The sequence below is a fragment of the Mytilus californianus genome, unplaced genomic scaffold (genome assembly GCF_021869535.1).
Source record: "Mytilus californianus isolate M0D057914Y unplaced genomic scaffold, xbMytCali1.0.p SCAF_25, whole genome shotgun sequence".
NCBI classification, from domain to species: Eukaryota; Metazoa; Mollusca; class Bivalvia; order Mytilida; family Mytilidae; genus Mytilus; species Mytilus californianus.
In genome coordinates, this window is record NW_026262674.1 from 3,245,431 (window position 1) to 3,262,639 (window position 17,209).

At 33.4% G+C, this 17,209-nt stretch overlaps 1 protein-coding gene across 1 annotated transcript in view; it reads right to left on the reverse strand.

Moving 5' to 3' along the window:
* Nucleotides 1–1,504: 1,504 nt before the first annotated feature.
* LOC127732549 (protogenin-like) overlaps nucleotides 1,505–17,209 on the reverse strand; it is a 48,141-nt gene continuing 32,436 nt past the window's right edge. Inside the window, exons 14-21 of the mRNA XM_052241597.1 lie at nucleotides 16,488–16,743; nucleotides 14,683–14,807; nucleotides 13,711–13,875; nucleotides 12,686–12,811; nucleotides 10,860–10,971; nucleotides 8,304–8,478; nucleotides 5,794–5,940; nucleotides 1,505–3,990 (exon numbers count right to left, since the gene is read on the reverse strand). Of these exons, the coding sequence (XP_052097557.1) occupies nucleotides 3,385–3,990; nucleotides 5,794–5,940; nucleotides 8,304–8,478; nucleotides 10,860–10,971; nucleotides 12,686–12,811; nucleotides 13,711–13,875; nucleotides 14,683–14,807; nucleotides 16,488–16,743 (1,712 nt within the window). The 3' untranslated portion in view covers nucleotides 1,505–3,384. The remainder of the gene's footprint in view (nucleotides 3,991–5,793; nucleotides 5,941–8,303; nucleotides 8,479–10,859; nucleotides 10,972–12,685; nucleotides 12,812–13,710; nucleotides 13,876–14,682; nucleotides 14,808–16,487; nucleotides 16,744–17,209) is intronic.

Consider the following 17,209-nt stretch of genomic DNA (forward strand, 5'->3'; position numbering starts at 1 on the left):
AGATTGGTTATCTGTAGGACTAGTCTACTCTCAAAGGAGGGTAGTTTACCTAAACTACTAATGACTTCACAGTTCAGCTATCAAGCTAGCTAACCAAAGATATTACCTTTGCCTACACACTCAATGTAATCGGCTGTAATTTTGAGATAGGATTGACAATGATTTTGTAATTGAATTAGCAAAAGTACAGGACAGAAAAACTGCAAATTTTTTAATCACAACATCTATGCTCATAAAATGACTGCTCCCTGAGTAGACAAACATTGGGCATCTTAGCCCTGCCTTTACAAAGTGCCTCCCCCAAACATCACATCAACACAATGAAAATTCTATCAGATGTCAAATGCAGCTTGCACTGGGTAATGACAATGTATTCAAGTTTTTTATCTGCCTTAAAAAAAAACATCTTATGTAACCAAAATGGTCTTTAAAAAACCCTTAATTAATCTCAATTATTTAAAATTTTGGACAAAAAGAAAAAATCTTAACCATAATAGCCCAATGTTTCAATTGACACCCTATCCTGTGCACAAAGACCTCAATATAATTTAAAAATAGTTAGCTGTTTTTTATGAGTTAACTGTGTAAATCCTTTCTTCTCATTTAACTGTTCTGATGTACTACATTTCACCATGTTTAAGCCTCCCCTCCCCTCCCCCCCCCCCCCCCCTTTTCTCCCTGTACAGGAAATTTTTAACAATCCTTATATAACATATTTATGCTGTGATGTGTTTCTGTGGGAAATCAGTTATCCTAAATTATTGGGGGATAAGCAAACATACAAACGAGAACCCAGATGACGCCTGTGATTATCCCCCCTTCCAAAATGAATAAAATTCCACATTGATAATGGAAACCAGTATAAAACAAGTTAGTGAAAGAGGTAGTTATAATAAAATGAGGTATCTCCTTGGAAAATCAGGTCATTGTGACCTATTTAATTCGTCAGTAGATTAATGCCCTATACATGTAATAGTTCTCTCTTTTTTTTAAAAATAAATTGTAATTATTTCAAAAGTTTTTCTTTTTTATAAATGAGTAATGTGTATTGCACTGTTACTCAACTCAATACATTTTTTGCTCGGAAACTCAGATCAAAAGAATCATGTCTCATCAAGGAACTAAATCGGCCACAACATCTTATATACATTTTCAGAAAGAAAAAAAATGCTCGTCGAATGGTACAGATGTTTAAAGCGTATTTTAGGTGAACAAACAGAAGGACATTTAAATAGTGGCCATGAATTACCTATGATAACCTCTATCCTGCATACATTGAACTGAGCTGCCTTGAATGTGATGAGAGAGTGGAATTAATGACCAAAACATGTCCATCATTCAATTAAAACATTATATCCACACTTCAACGCAGAGTGGAATTAATGACCAAAACATGCTCATCATTCAATTAAAACATTATATCAACACTTCAACACAGAGGGATCTATAATCAATTCCTATTTTCTTAATTATTCGGTTTTTCACATAAAAAAAAAATCTGGTCTTTTCTCCTTTTTGGTAGAATGTCATTATTCTAAATTTTATTTCAACATATGAATTCACTAGTATATATATAAAAATGAGTAACAAATCAAATGGTGCCAAATATATATGTATAATTATTAAAATTGAATTGTGAATGAACAGTCTTTCACAGTCATATATGAAACTAGAATCATTTTGTTGATTTACAAATAGCACTATGAAACAATAAATATAATAATTTAAATATCTCAAAATCATAATTCTTAGTACAAAATATCAGTTGGTTTTGCTTTCAATTTCCAATAGTAGAAAAAAAACTGTATACATTTTAAATGATATAAAACTCCATTTACATAACACTAGCAACATTTCCTTTACTTCTAGCATACTAATAATTTATCAAGTTATTATACATAGGCATCGGTGAACATAAGTTTATCTAAAGCTTTTAAAACAAATCCCTGATGATCCAGTCTTACAACAAACATATATATTGCTGGTCTATGCTCAATCTTCAAATTAATGTTAGGTCAAAATTTTTTTTACTTCTTTAGGCCTTTTAGCAAGGATAGTTCCATCAAAAGTCCAAAAAGAATCTTACTTCATATTTTCAAGAGAACCAATTTTTTTCTTTTATTAAATACTGCAGTTCCTAAAAATAACCAAATCGAAAAACTGATTTAACTCATCAAAAGTTAAATGAATTTTCCTAATCCTAAAGTTTCTATAACCACTGGGATTGGTTGAATTTTACAAAGGACTGATAATATAAATCAGAATAGGGATTTGTGGTGTTATTGCCAATTTTACAGCTCTACACCAAAGATCAAAAGTGCAAATCTAAAAAAACTAGTCATCAACAAAAAGGGGAAAAAACAATTCTACAAAGAAAAGTTTAATATAAAATACAGTCTCCAGTCAAAAATAAATAAAAATATTTGACATGATTTAAAAAATAATTTATATCTGAAAATTATATGATAAAAAAACTGACAGTGGGCTTTACCAAAGCGTTTCTCTTGATTTTAAAATCTTGTATAATTTATCTTTATATATTGATGCATTAATTTTTGGTCATTTAATTCCAAGTGTAATACTAATAAAATTACAGATAACATTAATTGAGGCAATATTATAATTTGTATGCTGGACCTGTAAATCACCGGTTTTCTTTGTCCACTGCTCACTTTATTTACCCTGTTATTCTCCTTCCTGCTTCACATGTAATTCACTTCCTTGTTCTACTTTCACTTTCACTTTTCACCATGTTATTCACTTCCTTGTTCTACTTTCACTTTCACTTTTCACCACTGCAACATATGCAAGGTCATATGACTCATCCGAAGCTACTTTCATTTTCCTCCTCCAAACTGATTATATATAATGTGAGATGATAATAAAATAGTCATGTGACACCTGAGGTATTTCACTGTTTTTCGATCCCATGATCGAGTCATGCGATCCTTGAGGTATATAAATGAATAATAATGATTATTATTCATAAAAAATGCAGTCTCTGTCTGCTAATAATAATATATAGTAGATAACGTCAGTGAGGTATACTTTTTTCCGTATCCGACCAGGGAACAAAAATTATCAAAGAGCTTATGTGTAAAACAAACTTCATTACCCGCATCATACCGAAAATATCATATAATATTCCTAAAATAACACTATGCCAACTCAAGGAGGTTTAAAACCTTTTTTTAAAATCGTTTTGAAGAAAAAAATGCATGTCAAAAAAGCTTAACATACAAACAGCTAAAAAATTTGTTCATAAAATCTCTCAGTTGTTAGTAAACAACACTTTTTTTACTTTTCAACAAATGATAAAAAAAAAAAACATTAACCAGTCTTAACAAAACTTTGAAAAAAATCATAAATATAATAATATGAAATTCATGCATCAATTACTTGTTGTGAGTTGACACAATGTTCCTGAGGCGATGTGTTGGCATAGCAACGCTTTTTCCCTGGGTATGGAGGAGGAGGTGGTTGATACGTGTACGGCAACACTACCTCCTCCTGAGCCCTGATTCTACCCTCTGAGGTAAGTTGTCCATTCCGTAATGATGGAATTAAAGAGTCTGAGGTATTAGATTGAGGTTTGTCCTCATTAAGTGAGGTATGTTGGTTGCTGCCCTTTGTGACGTCATCACTACAGTCCACGCTGCTAACGGACCCCTCTGTCTCCACTGGCGATGGATCCTGACATGAAGGGGAACACGAGGTAGACTGTTGATTAGGGGCAGAAATCCTGAGAGATGATGGGGGAAGACAACTCCGTGAATTTCTTGAGTTACTTCCCTTTGGTACATCCTCTACAGATGTGTCAGGAGAGGTATTTTCTTCACCGTTTAGTAAAATGTTTGAATTCTGAGGTAGATCCTGGCCGACAAGGCTCTTATCATCTAAACAGCTTGTTTTCAGTCCTTTAGATGAATCTTCAGAAGTATGACTTCCATCACTGGATGCTAACATGGAGGCTATAAGCCCTCTTGTTTCCTAAAATATTAACCAACAAGTTTGAACAAGGTTAAAAATGGAAGACAACTGTTATCAATCTTTGTTACATTACCAATAGATCAGTCATTTCAACCTAAACTTACAAGTCATGTTTTTCTCTGATTGTTAATGGCGCCTTTATACTAAATCTATTGTCCCTGGTAAAGGGGGGGGGGGGGGGGGGGGGGGGGGTTGCCTTTAAACATGTTAAACCCTCTACATTCTTTATGTGTCTCTCCCATACCTGCCAACTTTTCGAAATCTCCATTGGGGATTTTAAGTGCAAGAGGACCAAATGCTCGTCTTATATTGTTAACCTTAATCGGGCTTGTATAGTTCGCACTGGTACATAGTCCGCACCCCCTTCTCCCCACGAAATTTCAGGTAAAAAAACTTTTTGTAACTGTTAGAAAAGGTCTAATGAAACTCCGGTAATTTTAAATCGTGTGTGGTCGTTTGCGGTATTTTCTTGGAAAAACCTATTTTCCATCACCAAACAGAAGCTGAAACTGCTTGTAAATGGTTCTAAAACACTTCACGCTGGTTAAAATAAGTCTAAATCACACGAAAAACAATTTAGAAACTAGTCTATGTTTAAACCGGAAGTTTGAAAAGCATGTGTAAAAGATGAAAATACCCAGTGAGAGTCGAAATCCGTACATAATAGATATCACTATAATACTTTGAAAGTAAAACAGTTCCCTCCTTATGTAAAACAGTGTTTAATATATCTATCACATTAATGTTTGAAGGGTCTTAAGCTAATACAAAACATATTTGTCAATAGGAAACACCAAAACGGAACGAATAATAACCGATTACGTTTTGTAGTTTACACATCGTAAGCTGGTTTACGGTTGTCTTTTTTTACTTTTTTTGTAAGATTTCATTCAAGCAGATACCAGTTTATATTTAGCAATGCATTGAAAAGAAACGAGAATTTTGTAATGAAGCATTTAATTTTCAAATTATCAGTATTAATTTGATATTGAATAAAAATAACTTATTAATATGGATTGGGTAAAATTATTGGTTTGAAAAATGATAAGAGCGCCCTCTACAATGTCAATAACAAACATGGCGGAACGTAAACAAACCACATCGCGAAATTGAAATTTTCTCTTATTTCTTGCTTATTGTACTCTATAGTCCGCACCCCTGCTGTCAGGGTCAATTTTGGAGAATAAAACCGCACCCTATACAAGCCTTTTAACGGTATGTGTTTTTAATCTACTACTCCATTACTTGAATGAGTATGTATGTGCTTAAATACCCTTTTAACTCATTAGAATGCCTGTTTTGAGGTGTTCAGTTTATATCAAAAAGAATTTCAAATTCATGTCAACACCTCTCATGGGGGAATTCCCCATAAATAGTGAAAGTTGGCAGGTCTGCTGTCTCAGGTCAGGAAGGAACATGTAGTTCAGTGGTTGCCTTGGTTCACATTTTTCCGTAAACTGTTTTGTTAATAAATTAGACCGTTAGTTTTCTAAATTGAATTGTTTCATATTTTTCATGTCCATGCCTTTTATAGCCGACTATACGGTATGGGTTTTTCTCATTGTTGAGGCTGTATGGTTGCCTACAATTGCTTACATCAACTTCATTTGAACTTTGGTGGAGAGTTGTCACATAGACAATCATACCACATCTACTTATTTTCATATTACAATAAATATTTGTGCATAAAATAAACCCTTTACTTAGATTATTATTTTGTATTCATTCTATTTATATAAAGCAAACATGTAAAAGGATAAATCACTATAATCAAATGTGTGTTTCTATAGATAAAATGCATACCTCTGGATTGGCTATTTCCCCACGTCCTGGGAAAGCTGTGACACGTCCATTGGGCACATGTCCATTTCTCATGCCATTCTTAAATGGAACATAGCCATTTATTCTTGTTCCATTAGGTGTGACAATCAGATTCCCACTGCCACATCCCTTTAAAACAAAGACTTATAAAAACACATGGTTTTAAACAACTCATGAAACACTTCATTTTATTCATTTAGTACCAAATTCTGAAGAAGCATAAGACTTTACTATTCAATGGAAACTCAAGTATATTCAACCATTCCATTAGTGAAGTTACTGAGGAAGAAAGTTATTCCTAGGAAACTCAAGTATACTTGACTTCCATTAGTGTAGTTACTGAAGAACAGACATATTCCTGGGAAACTCAAGTATATTTGACTGTTCCATTAGTGTGGTTACTAAAGAACAGACATACTCCTGGGAAACTCAAGTATACTTGACTGTTCCATTAGTGTAGTTACCATAGAACAGACATATTCCTAGGAAACTCAAGTATATTTGACTGTTCCATTAGTGTAGTTACTGAAGAACAGACATATTCCTAGGAAACTCAAGTATACTTGACTGTTCCATTAGTGTAGTTTCTGAAGAACAGACATATTCCTAGGAAACTCAAGTATATTTGACTGTTCCATTAGTGTAGTTACTAAAGAACAGACATATTCCTAGGAAACTCAAGTATACTTGACTGTTCCATTAGTGTAGTTACTGAAGAACAGACATATTCCTGGGAAACTCAAGTATATTTGACTGTTCCATTAGTGAAGTTACTGAAGAACAGACATATTCCTAGGAAACTCAAGTATACTTGACTGTTCCATTAGTGTAGTTACTGAAGAACAGACATATTCCTAGGAAACTCAACTATACTTGACTGTTCCATTAGTGTAGTAACTGAAGAACAGACATATTCCTAGGAAACTCAAGTATACTTGACTGTTCCATTAGTGTAGTTACTGAAGAACAGACATATTCCTAGGAAACTCAAGTATATTTGACTGTTCCATTAGTGTAGTTACTGAAGAACAGACATATTCCTAGGAAACTCAAGTATACTTGACTGTTCCATTAGTGTAGTTACTGAAGAACAGACTTATTCGTAGGAACATTAGTGTATTTACTGAAGAATAGACTTATTCGTAGGAACATTAGTGTAGTTACTGAAGAATAGACTTATTCTAGGAACATTAGTGTAGTTACTGAAGAACAAAAATATTCCTAGGAAACTCAAGTATATTTGACTGTTCCATTAGAGTAGTTACTGAAGAACAGACTTATTCGTAGGAACATTAGTGTAGTTACTGAAGAACAAAAATATTCCTAGGAAACTCAAGTATAGTTGAATGTTCTATTAGTGTAGTTACAGAAGAACAGACATATTCCTGGGAAACTCAAGTATATTTGACTGTTCCATTAGAGTAGTTACTGAAGAACAGACTTATTCGTAGGAACATTAGTGTAGTTACTGAAGAACAAAAATATTCCTAGGAAACTCAAGTATATTTGACTGTTCCATTAGAGTAGTTACTGAAGAACAGACTTATTCATAGGAACATTAGTGTAGTTACTGAAGAATAGACTTATTCGTAGGAACATTAGTGTAGTTACTGAAGAATAGACTTATTTGTAGGAACATTAGTGTAGTTACTGAAGAACAAAAATATTCCTAGGAAACTCAAGTATATTTGACTGTTCCATTAGTGTAGTTACTGAAGAACAGACATATTACTGGGAAAATCAACCACTGGACTGAAAAAGTGAGATGAAGACCATATACTCAGTAACAAACTTGTTACAAAATTATGGCAAACAAGAATGTGTCCATAGTACACAGATGCCCCACTCACACTATCATTTTCTATGGTCAGTGGACCGTGAAATTAGGGTCAACTCTCTAATTTGGCAATAAAATTAGAAAGATTGTATCATAGGGAACATGTGTTTCAAGTTGATTGGACTTCAACTTCATCAAAAACTACCTTAACATGAAGTGGGACAGACGGACGAACAGACAAACGAACAGACGGACGGACGAACGAATGGACGCACAGACCGAAAAACATAATGTCCCTCTACTATCGTAGGTGGGGCATAAAAACAATTATTGTTTACTGTTAAAATACACATTCCAAAGATTTCAATCATAATGAAGCTACTGAGAAACACATCTACAGCTTAAAACTTAGTGTAACCACTGGAGCATTAAAATGAGGTCACGACCAAATGGCATACACATCAAATGTCCATGCTTTTATAAACAAGATGTACTTTAAGCTATTACTTCTAATTATACTCACTTACAAGTAAACGCTTAACAGGGAGAAGCTTGATTTACATGTGCACATTTTATTAACAGACTTTTTAAAAAGTTTGTATTAAGAATAGACTGCAAGTGATGGCAATAACTCACACAACCCTTTTACCAGGTGAATTTTAACTTTTTTTTATTTGTTTAATTGTTTAATAATATGTCATTTATCTGAACTGACCTTGGAATCACAATTTTGATTCTCCGTCAGAATAGGTGTGAACTGCTCCATCTGGTGATGATCCAACAAACTCTGTTCTGCCGGACGACTCACATGACCGTTACCATGGTTTGGTATGTGGCCATTACCATGGTAAGAAGTTGTTTGTGTCTGTGGATAACTATTACTAAAACATCTAAAAAACAAATAGTCTAAGTTTAATGTATATTAAGTTACCATTTACTTAAGAAATATATGATTTTCAAACCAACTAAATACTTACTTTGTAGCTATTTGTAGAAGCAATAGGAATCCAAAAAACCTTTGGGTAAAAAAATAAAATCGGTGCGCAATGTTATTATTTTAAAGAGTAACAAACTACTGTAAATTCTGAAACTATTGCGAGGTTTTTATTAATGCGAATAATGCGATTCAGTGAGTATTGCAATAATAAAAACTCGCATTTTGATATCTAGTACATATATCTGTATATAGATTTTCCTGAAATCGCATTAATTAATCTTTTATTATTGTCCATTTCTCAAAAAATGCAATAATAAATGTATGCAATAATTTCTAAATTTAAACAATGAACAAAAAAACAGAGAACTGAAACTACATGTAGAACTGGGAGTTAGTGTTCACTTACATGTATGATACCCCCACTTTTATCATTAGTTAAACAGGAAGTTGAAGAAATATTATTCTGAAAGCGCATTATACAGTAAAGCTTGTATTTATGAAGCCCGATAACAACTTTCACAGAAGCTCTTATTTGTAGTTCCCTAGAAAAATTTGACAAAAGTTTCATACATGGCCTGTATAGGTTAGTATAATATATATGTTGGTATGCAGGAAGTTGATGAGCCATGAATCTGAGATCGTGTATTAGGGTAAAGCATGCTGAAATGAATCCTGATAAAATATATAAGTATTCCATAAACAGGAAGAACGACACATCTTATACTGTGTCACATGGTGTGGTAGGGTAACAGGAAGAATGACGCATCTTATACTGTGTCACATGGTGTGGTAGGGTAACAGGAAGAACGACGCATCTTATACTGTGTCACATGGTGTGGTAGGGTAACAGGAAGAATGACGCATCTTATACTGTTTCACATGGTGTGGTAGGGTAACAGGAAGAACGACGCATCTTATACTGTGTCACACGGTGTGGTAGGGTAACAGGAAGAACGAAGCATCTTATACTGTGTCACAAGGTGCGGTAGGGTAACAGGAAGAACGACGCATCTTATAATGTGTCACAAGGTGTGGTAGGGTAACAGGAAGAATGACGCATCTTATACTGTGTCACAAGGTGTGGAAGGGTAACAGGAAGAACGACGCATCTTATACTGTGTCACATGGTGTGGTAGGGTAACAGGAAGAATGACGCATCTTATACTGTGTCACACAGTGTGGAAGGGTAACAGGAAGAACGAAGCATCTTATACTGTGTCACATGGTGTGGTAGGGTAAAAGGAAGATCAATGAATCTTATACTGTGTCACATGGTGTGGTAGGGTAACAGGAAGAACGACGCATCTTATACTGTGTCACATGGTGTGGTAGGGTAAAAGGAAGATCAATGAATCTTATACTGTGTCACATGGTGTGGTAGGGTAAAAGGAAGATCAATGAATCTTATACTGTGTCACATGGTGTGGTAGGGTAAAAGGAAGATCAATGAATCTTATACTGTGTCACATGGTGTGGTAGGGTAACAGGAAGAACAACACATCTTATACTGTGTCACATGGTGTGGTAGGGTAATTACCTGTTACGACATAGCATTATCAGTACTGTAAACAGGGAAATTTTCGCGCAGCAGTTTTATTTTCGCTATGGTAAGAGTTGAAGCGCGAAAATAAAACAACTGCAAATATTTCAAGGGAAATCCAAACACAAAGATGAATCATACATGACCGTATGTCAATAGGAAATGTAGATGACTAGTTTAAAACATCGGTTTTACAGACGACAGATCTATACCACAAAACATAACTTTATTTCTAAGGGAAAGTCAATGTTAGAAATCAAAACTTTATCTCATGATAATCTAATTAACATGGAAGACATCTCCGGCAAGTGGGCATTACGGATATTACTAAATAAACAACTATCGTTACTGTTATGTAAATGACACCTGTCAATCAGTTTAAAAATGATTACCAATTGTATCTGTTGCACATATCAATCAGATCAAAAGATTGATCAATTAGCAGTAATTCTGTTAGCATTTAATTCACTCTTAATTAGGTCATTCTTCTCTGTTTATTGTGAATGTGTTTTTACAAGCAACATGACTAATAATTTTAAATCTGAACCGACAAAAGGATTTCTGATTGATTTTATCACTTGATTTAAATACATGTATTAAAACTGTACAGCTTCCAAATCATTTATGACAACAACTTATGTAGGACACTGGGACATCACAAATTCAAAACGTCACGAATCTAGATTTTGTTGGAAAATCGTGAAAAAAAGACGGCACGAAAATTTCACGGTTTACAGTATACAGATATAATTACCTGTTTCGACATAGTATTATGAGTATACAGATGTTATTACCTGTTTCTACATAGTATTATCAGTATACAGATGATGATGCACACAATTCCAATTAGACAGCCTATAATTATACCAATCTTCTGGTCTTTTGGACTACCAATCGGAGTGCTAACTGTAAACACAAAATACAACTTAAATCACAATCAAAATGTGGCAAAATGTGGCAAAAAGTTTTTGTTAAGGATGTTCGCTACTCTGTTTCAAAATAACAAGATATTTAAAAGACTGTTATAAAGTGAAAGTATATTAATAAAGAAACTAAAGAAGCGGAAAAAAATAAAAGGGTCAGTGTGCTTGTTTTCGAGATATTAGCCATTGAAAATTTGGCGGGAAATAATTCTCTCTAGATTTTTCATACATTTAACATTGGCTCCTTATTCGTTCAAAAATTATGAAAAAATAACAAGGATTTTACAAGATTTTCAAATATGGCTTTTTAAACTATATGTAATAAAAATATAAAAAGAAAAGTAGGGGTTAGCGGGCAAAATTTTTTAATGACACTACATGGATAAAACCAGAGGATTCCGAATATCTGACAAAAATTCTAAAACAAGAGCAGCGAACATCCTTAATCATTTACCTGATTTAAGTTATAACATCCTCAGAGAAGAATCTCCACTGTATATCAAATTTTTCTTTCTTTCTTAGTGTGATTTGACAAATTTGTTTATTCAAGTATACAAGAGATTTGAAAACATAAAGATTTCATTTCCTTTCCTTTATTTTCGATTTTTTTCCCGTGAGAGAAAATACAAAGGATTAAAGACGCTGATTGAGTAGTTTTAAGTTGCTTACTTTATTCCAAACCAAGTGCATTAATGTATGATTATGTTAAATTGATGAAAAAACATTTCGATAATTATAGAATAACTAATCGAAGAATTCAAATAGAGAAAAATATTCAACGAGTGACCGAACAACACATTAATTCACGAATGCGCGTAGCGCATGAGTTAATTATCAGTGTTATTTGGTCACGAGTTGGATATTTTTCGATATTTGAATTCTTTGATTAGTTATTCTTTTTATTACATTGGTAAATGGCTTTTTTTAATGAAATTAATGTAGAAAATGTAAGGAACTATATCTTTTTTCTACGCATTCACAATTTGTTTTGATCCGACGTTATCGACGTCTTGACAACGCCTATTGTTGTATGACGTCAGAGAGTGAAATAACCACGTTTATTTCACATGTGAAATTATCAGTTTTTATTTGACTGGGAAATCAATGTAATTCAATGCTACCAATGTAATAATATTTTATAATCTATTACAGTGTATTGCTAATTAGTTATTATGGTGATCAAAAATAATCTTAGGAAAACACTTGTGGGAAAAGAATGTCATCAGGAGTCGAAATAAGTAAAGTTCGGGATCACAAGAAAATATTGACTCATCCGAAATTTCAAGTCAACCAAGTTCGAGACATTGAGAGTTAACTGTATACTGTGGATTCATTTATTTTCATGGGTACCAATTTTCGAGGATTAAGGAAAACTTGCATATTGGTGGATATTTAATCTCGTGGTTTTGTCGAAGTCTGCAAACACACCTATAGAAAAATTTGTTATTCGTTGAACATTTAATTTCGTGGTTCATATGTACCCACGAAATCCACGAAGATTGGTATCCAACGAATAATAATGAATCCCCAGTATAAGAACTATTTGGATTGATTGATTGTTGGTTGCTTAACGTCCAGTGGCAAATATTTCATGCATATTCAGGACGACGAGAACTATTTGGAATAACCTTCACAATACCAATTTTAGTCCATTTTGACGATTAATGTCTACTCTAGGCCTTATACTAGACACATACCTGTATCTTTCTCTGGGACTACAATAGTAACTGTACTATTACCAGGTCCTGCCCCTGTGATTGCTAACATCTTCAGATAATAGTATATGCCTTCAGAATACTGTAAACTGCATGATGTTATAGTTCCTACAAAAGTCTCTTGCTATTATGATTGTCATATACAAATTTTAGATGTTTTTTTAATCTGTTATTTACAAGGTTTAAGGAAACAAGAGCCTACAGATTGTACTACTGATATCATTGCCATAAAAAAAAATGTTCTAAAAACTGTCAATTCAATTCAGTCCAATTAGTTATATTATACAAGACAATGACTTTATCATGAAAACTGAACATTGATACATAAAAAATAGAAATGACCAATGACTTCTAGTATCTGAGAAAGGACCTTTATCATAAAAACTCGATAAAACATAAAATGAGGTCAAGGTCAAATGAACCCCATCAAATGGACATGTACACCTAACAATTATTCTATACTCCCAATTTAGATGACCTATTACTCATATAAACTGAAAAATATGATAAAAACAATATCCAACTTTTTATGAGCAATTGTTGAACCATGAAAATGAGGTCAAGGACAATGGACAAATGCAAGATAGAAACACCAGACCGTATGGTTTCTTTCTATATACTGATTATCCAGTTTTTCTACTTTCTGAAGTATGAAGCTATATACCAGCACCCCTATAAGGCACAAACAATTAATACTGATACAAATAAATGGAGAATCGTGGACACAGATGATGCCCCCCATTTGCATATAACCTTATAAAGGGACATAACTCTAGAACAATAAATGTGACTCCATCCAAATTCAAACTTGATCTGAGTTTTGTGGTAATAAGCATTGTGTATAATTTTTATAACATTTGGTTGAGGCAAACTTTAGTTAGAGAACGGAAACGAAAAATTCAGCAATTTGTCCATTTGTAAAGGGGCATAACTGTAGAACGGTAAAAGTGACGCCACCCAATTTCAGACTTGATAATTCTTATGAAGAAATTACTAAGAAAACCTACCATTGACAGTAATTGTATACCAGTCTCCAAGAGGTTCATCGGATCCTAGTTGATATTTGATGACGTACGTCGTGATTTGACCGTTAGGTAATACTGGAGGTTTCCATGTCACCACAATGTTACCATTCTTCATCAGAGCAGACATGTTTACTGGTGGGGAAGGAACTAAAATAAAAGTCCAAAATGTTAATCAATTCACCGTTTCAGAATCTAAAAGGACTCTGGGTAATTTCCCCAAAATGAAAACAACATCACATCATTGGTTGAATTACAATTGTGTGGTACGTTGCAAGCCAATCACAACGTTTTGGTGTACGCTTATGAAAATATTACCCAGAATGCATTAGATTTTGAAACAGGGAATTGATACATATATCTGCATATATGTGCACTGCTACCATAACACAGATAAAGATAGATGTATAAATTAATTGAAAATAAGATTAAGCAATTTATAAGTGGACATAGATATTTAGTAATGGTCAACAAAGTATTGACATGGGGTCTACAAAAATTTAGGTGATAATTTCTCAAATTCAATATTGAACACACTGAGTTCAGTAGCTTACTTGCACCAAGCAACCCTATATCAAGATAATATGCATAGAAACTCAGCTTTGGTGAGAAAGATGTATATAAATCTTTTATGCAGGTGTTGCTGGAATTTTCCTACATAAACAAGCTAAAATTTGAACATCAAAGACATTTAGGTATGAAATTAGGTATGGAGTACACCTACCTGTATCAGGGGTTCTTTTCAAGGTGAAATAAGGTATCGAGTACACCTAACTGTATCAGGGGTTCTTTTCAAGATGAAATAAGGAATCGAGTACACCTAACTGTATCAGGGGTTCTTTACAAGCTCAATGCTATAACTATGCTATTGGTATTTACTTACAATAAGTAAGATCTTTTTAAGTAATACTAAAAGTTTTCATTTTAACATTTTTGGACACAAAAAAAACAACCTACCATCTTCCTCGGTGCGTGTGAAGACAGGTTTACTGAAAGGACTAGATTTACCATCTCTTGTATGGGCTCTCACATCAAACTGGTAGGATGTAAAAGGCTTCAGCTTATCAATGGTAGCAACAGTCCTGCAATCATAAAATCAAACATTTCTAATAATGTAAACCAGTAATTCATTCACGAGCGATTTATTTTAGCGATTAAAAAAATAACATGAATTTAAATCGTCGCAAATATGTGAAACTTGGATCTTCCCTTATAATAACAAAATAAACTGCTTCGCTGAGCACAACTGGATATGCCCGCAGAGGTCCAACCGTGAACAGTTGGGGCAAAAATGGACATAATATTCAAGCTTGATACAGGTCTGAATTTGGATTGTAATTAAATATTTGACATATTATAGGTTTCTGAATAAATGTAGTCAAAGAACTTGAAATTGGTTATATGAATTGAATTTATATTCAATTAAAGATTTCTTGCTGTTGTGCAATACACTGTGCTGTTGCGCAATGCTTAGTAAATCTGTTGTCAGACTATAAACAAATAAAATCTTATAACTCAGAAACCTAAATTCGAAAATTTATAAAAATCAAAAGGGAGCTTACAAAAATAGATATAAACAATTTACCAAAGTTTCATAAAAAATGCTGAAAGCATTTTTGAGTTATTGTCCGAAAACTGGAAAATCACCCTTTTTGTAATGAATAATACCCCATAAATCGGAAACATATTCTAAAATTTATAAAAATCAAAAGGGAGCTCATGTCGATAAAAATAAACAATTCATCAAAGTTTCTTGCAAATTGGTGAAATTGTTTTTGAGTTATTGTCCGAAAACTGGAAAATCCCCCCTTTTTTAATGAATAAAACCCCAAAACTCGGAAACGGTAAATCCGAAATTTATGAAAAACGAAAGGGAGCTCACGTCAACAGATATAAACAATTCACCAAAGTTTCATGCATATTGGTTAAAGCGTTTTTGAATTAATGTCCGACATGTTGACAACGGACAGACAGTCAACGGTATACCATAACACGTCCCGTAAACGGGCGTATAAAAATAAGAAGACCTCGCAAATTAATTACCACAAAGTTGGAAAGAAAGAACTTTAGGCGCTAAAATAAGTTCGTTTACAGTAGCTTCTAGTTATTAAGATTTTTTTTTATATACTCACATCATCATCTCGTTAATACAGGAAAAAAGGTCTAAATATTGAAAATTTAAAATAATCACTGTAGCCTACATATGAAGATCTTTGACACTCCTTGTATTTTTTTTTTTGATATTGAAAGCATATCACTGAATGGAGGCTGCACATGAATATCTTTGTAAATTTTTTTTTAGATATTGAAGGCATATCACTGAATGGAGGCTACACATGAAGATCTTCGTAAATTTATTTTTTAGTTTTTAGATATTGAAGGCATATCACTGAATGGAGGCTACACATGAAGATCTTGGACACTCCTTGTATTTTTTTTTAGATATTGAAGACATAACACTGAATGGAGGCTACACATGAAGATCTTCGTAAATTTTTTTTTAGATATTGAAGGCATGTCACTGAATGGAGGCTACACATGAAGATCTTTGTAAAAAAAATTTTAGATATTGAAGGCATATCACTGAAAGGAGGCTGCACATGAAGATCTTTGTAAATTTTTTTTAGATATTGAAGGCATATCACTGAATGGAGGCTGCACATGAAGATCTTTGTAAATTTTTTTTTTAGATATTGAAGGCATATCACTGAATGGAGGCTACACATGAAGATCTTTGTAAATTTTTTTTAGATATAACAAACCTAGTGACTGTGATAAATCTCTTGTCTTCCCTATCAGACTTGGTATGGGAGTACCGTACAGTATAATAGGCCACATCTGAAGCAGCATCAGGCTGTATCCATGTCAAGGTTACTTTAGTTTCCATGGTCATCACAACCTTTACATCTATCGGTGGTTGGATAGTGAAGTAGCCCATTTTGAATTCATCTACCACTGGGCCAGACGTACCATGTTGGTTTTTGGCTACAAGTGTCACTACATAAAAAGTGTTGTTTTCTAAAAGGCAAAGCATATATACAGGTTAATTCATACATACATCGGAATTCCAATGGGGACTAACTGTGCACCACTTATTGTGGACCTGTTTCTGTATTGTTGAGTTACAATTTATGACTAAAATCAGCAAAGATCCATCGAAACAACATCTGATACAAAAATTTAATAATACTTTTAGATATTTGGATGATATACTGGCTCTCAATAATGACGACTTCAGTATGTACACTAAAAAGATTTATCCTGCTGATCTGACTTTAAATAAAGCTAAAACTAACAATGAACACTGCCCTTTCCTGGATCTTGATATTTATATCTTTAACGGGAAGCTTAATACCAAAATTTATGATAAAAGAGATGATTTTTCATTTCCTATTGTCACTTATCCATTTTAATATGGTGACGTTCCCTTGTCACCATCTTTATATGGTGTTTATATATCTCAACTTGTTTTATTCACTCGTGT